Source organism: Carlito syrichta, unplaced genomic scaffold (genome assembly GCF_000164805.1).
Source record: "Carlito syrichta isolate Samal-C Ts95f unplaced genomic scaffold, Tarsius_syrichta-2.0.1 Scaffold305703, whole genome shotgun sequence".
In the NCBI taxonomy this organism is placed as follows: domain Eukaryota; kingdom Metazoa; phylum Chordata; class Mammalia; order Primates; family Tarsiidae; genus Carlito; species Carlito syrichta.
In genome coordinates this window covers 55,721-59,512 of record NW_007249799.1, presented here as the reverse complement: position 1 = coordinate 59,512, position 3,792 = coordinate 55,721, and the positions used below count along the sequence as shown (strand labels likewise).

The 3,792-nt window shown below is 47.8% G+C and overlaps 1 protein-coding gene across 1 annotated transcript in view; it reads right to left on the bottom strand.

Annotated features, from left to right (window-relative positions):
• MEGF8 (multiple EGF like domains 8) overlaps window positions 1-3,792 on the bottom strand; it is a 49,205-nt gene that overhangs the window by 28,839 nt on the left and 16,574 nt on the right. The window contains exons 13-15 of the mRNA XM_008062432.2: window positions 2,325-2,525; window positions 1,711-1,911; window positions 1,049-1,285 (exon numbers count right to left, since the gene is read on the bottom strand). Coding sequence (XP_008060623.1) covers window positions 1,049-1,285; window positions 1,711-1,911; window positions 2,325-2,525 — 639 coding nt within the window. The remainder of the gene's footprint in view (window positions 1-1,048; window positions 1,286-1,710; window positions 1,912-2,324; window positions 2,526-3,792) is intronic.

Genomic DNA, 3,792 nt, shown 5'->3' with positions numbered 1-3,792 from the left:
CAACCAGTATGGTCAACTACATAGCTAAGAGTAAATGTCTCCTATGTGAGACTTGCACTTCATGGTAAAGTCAATCTTACTCTAGTTAGAAAATTAAATTCTCGTTTGTTTGGTTTGAGCTTTTGGATCTTGATCTTTTTTTAAATTTCTTTTTTTTAACACTGGATGGTGGAAATAAAAATAAAATCCATGTATTAGATGGGAAACAACAGCCATTTCACTTTCCATTTGTGCCTCTGAGCCATTAGTTACAAACCTTAGCTAAACAATAAAAACATTTGTTACAAGCAAGGGGAATCATGTTCACAAATTCTTCTGTAAGGTACTAAAAATTTGCTCAAATAAAACCAAGCTTCACAAGTTATAACCATATTGCATTCTTCTTAAAAATAACCGATAGCACTTAAAGGAATGAGTGCAATATGAGTTTCAAACTTTTTTATTCTCAAAACTCTAGCATTTTTAACCCAAATTGTAGCCACAATGTCCCTTCTCTGTCTTCTTTAATAAAAACAAAAATTTATTTCAGAATTTTGCTTTCATAATGCTGCATTATAATTACAGAAACTTCACTTGAGATACATAAAAAACATCAACACACACAGAGTTCCTTTAAAAAACATCCCTCTAGCCGGGCTCGGTGGCTCAGCCTGTAATCCCGCGCCTTTGGGAGGCTGAGGTGAGTGGATTGCCTGAGCCCGCGGGTTCGAGACCCGCCTGGGCAGCGAGACCTCATCTCTACAATAAATCAAAAAATCAGCTGGGCGTGGTAGTGCATGCCTGTAATTCCGGCTACTCGGAAGGCTGAGGTGGAAGGATCGTAGGAGCCCAGCCGGTGAGGCTGCGGTGGCCAGAAGTGGCCACTGCACTCCAGTCTGGGCAAAATAGTGAGACTCCAACTCAAAAAAAAAGAATAACAGCCCCAGTTGTTTTCTCCTCTGCCCCAGCCAGGGGTCCCTCAGCTGCGCACACCAGCTCTAGGGGCCTTTCCCAGTTGCCTGCTGTGGCTGCCTCTACCCAAGACCTCCCTTCATGGTCCCACAGGCACCTGGGTGCAGGCGTGGCAGTCTCGATGCTCCTCACAGAGTGGGCAGAGGGCAGGCACCAGGATCAGCAGGGACCCACCGGCTCCGTCATCCCTACAATGGGCTCCACCCTGGCGCAGGTGGCAGGTGGCACTCGTCAGGCACCAGCCACAGCCCTGGTCCGCCAAGCAGCCCAGGCAGGAGGAATAGGAGGTGCAGGCTGATGAGCGGTAGGGCTCCAGAAAGAAGAAGGAGATCTCCTGGAGAAGGGTTGCATGAGAATCAGGAGTCAAGGTCTGGGATTGGGGTCAGAGTCTGGAACCAACTGAAAGTGAGGGCTTGGAGACACAGTTGAGAACTCAGGCACATAGAAAGTCAGGATTAGGAAATCAGCAAAGAGGTTCAGGTTCTGAGAGAATCTAGATTAGAGGATGAAGTGCGGAGGACTGAGGTCAGGGTCAGTAGGACCAGGGCAGGAGTCAGAAGATGTGGACAGAGGTCAGAATATGGGATGAGATCAAGTCTGTGGTCAAAGGTTAGGGTCCAGAGGACTCAAGGTGAGGTCCAGAGTACAGAGGCCAGGAGTCAAGGAGCCAGAGGTCAGGATTCAGGAAGTTTGAGTTTGTAGCCTGGGGTTCAGAAAGCCCGGGGGGTCTGAGGCTGGGGTCCGGGGCTGGATACTCACACTGCCACCTGGCACACCAGTCCGATCCCACAGCAAAGTGAGCTCACTGTGTCCAGGGCCTGCTGAGCCATTGAGCTGGCCCCGGATCTCTACTGCGTACTTGTGATCCCGCCCAGACAGCGGGAAGAGGCGAGCTGACCCTGGACGCTGCAGCTGCCGCGTCTCCTTCTCCTGCTGAGCCACCCAGCGCCCCACCTCCTCCTGGGGTAAGGGTGAGTGACAGACAGGGGTCTCAGAACTCTTCATATTCCTCCTTCAGACCCCTGAAACCCCAAACCCACCTGGCATCCCACCCCTTCCTGGGAAGAGGAGGAGGACCTCAAAGCTCTTTAGATCCCAAGAACTTCCAAGGCGACTCCAACCCCCCAGCGACCCACTTCCTCAGGGGACTTTGACTCCTCAAAGATCTGACTCAGATCTTCCCCACCTTCTTCAAAGTTCCCCTAAATTCTGTTCACAACTGAAAACTCCAGTGCCACCCCACCCCCACTAAGGATCCATCTCATGCCTCTGATTTCTCCCCAGTCCTCCCTCAGAACCTTCAAATCACCACAGATGCCCTGTACCACATACCCAGCCCCTACATTTACCATAAACATCCCAGGCACCCTTACCATGTTCTCTGTGTCAGGACCACGGGCCATCCGGGCCAGGACATGTAGGCGTTGGGCTCGGGCCCACACGGATACATCCTCAGCCACTGACCCACCTGGCCCTCCCGGCAGCAGTGGATGGATGAAGCCTCGGTAGACCAGGGACACATCTGTCTCTGCGCTGGGTGTCAAGGTGATGGTTGTACTGCGGACGATCGAGACCTGTGCCAGCCGGATGGAGTGTAGTGAGTCCCTCTCTGGACTGCCCCCAAGTCTCCACATCTCCCAGGCCACATCAGAGCCAGAAAAGACTGGTGAACCCAACTTTCTTACTCATTGTACCAAATGAGAAACTGAAGCCAGGGGCTGGGGTTAGATGGCCTGCCAAGGATCACCCTGAGAAAGGAGGCAGGACTCAGATTCACACAATAGACAACAGGGTCCAAGAGCCCACATTTACCCCTGGCTTCTTCCCATTTCGATCTTGCACTAAAGTCCCAAGATGGATTCTTCAGTATTTTCTCCCCTGACACCTATCTCTCCACCTAAATCCTTCAAAGCCTACATCAACTTTTCAAAGTGACACAATACATGATTAATTTTGCTAGTATGTAATTTTGTAATAGCAGAAGACTAGAACAACTCAAGTGTTTATCAATGGGAGGCCAATTAAATAAACTACAGCATGACAACACTAGAATATAAATGGAATATTATACACCTGCAAAAGAAGAATGAGGGTATTTTCTAAGTTCTCTTATGGGAAGATTGCCAGAATGTGTTAAGAAAAAAAGGAAGGGGTAGTATACAGTAGACAGTATAATATCTTTTGTGCAAGAAAAAAATAATAAAACACCACATTTACTTGCATTTGTGTAGGTCGATTCTGGAAGAATATAAAGAAATCTAAATAAATTCTATGGGGAGGTATACTGGTCTTAAGTCGGAGTGATGATGGAATAAGAATTAAGGGGCAGGGAGTAGGGCAGATGGGAAAGACTTTTCTCTCAACAACTTTTTACGTCATTGTGATTTTTGAACCATGTGAATACAAGTGCATTACATATTTAAAAAAACTAGTAAAGAGCCACTGTGGAAAACAGCCTGGAGTTTCCTCAATAAGCTAAATATGGAATCACCATATAACCCAGCAATTCTGCCCCTAGGTATATACCCACAAGAACTGAGAACAGGTGTTCAAACAAAAACTGGTATATGAGTGTTCATAGCAGTACTATTTACAATAGCCAAAGGTACAAACCACCAGCTGAGATAAGCAAAATGTGGTACTTCCATAAAATGGAATATTATTCAATCATAAAAAGGAATGGCACTTTGGGAGGCCGAGGCAAGAGGATTGCCTGAGCCCGCGGATTCAAGACCAGCCTGGGCAACATGGTGAGATTTGGTCTCTACAATGAATCAAAAAATTAAGCCGGGCTCGGTGGCTCAGCCTGTAATCCCAGCACTTTGGGAGGCTGAGGTGAGT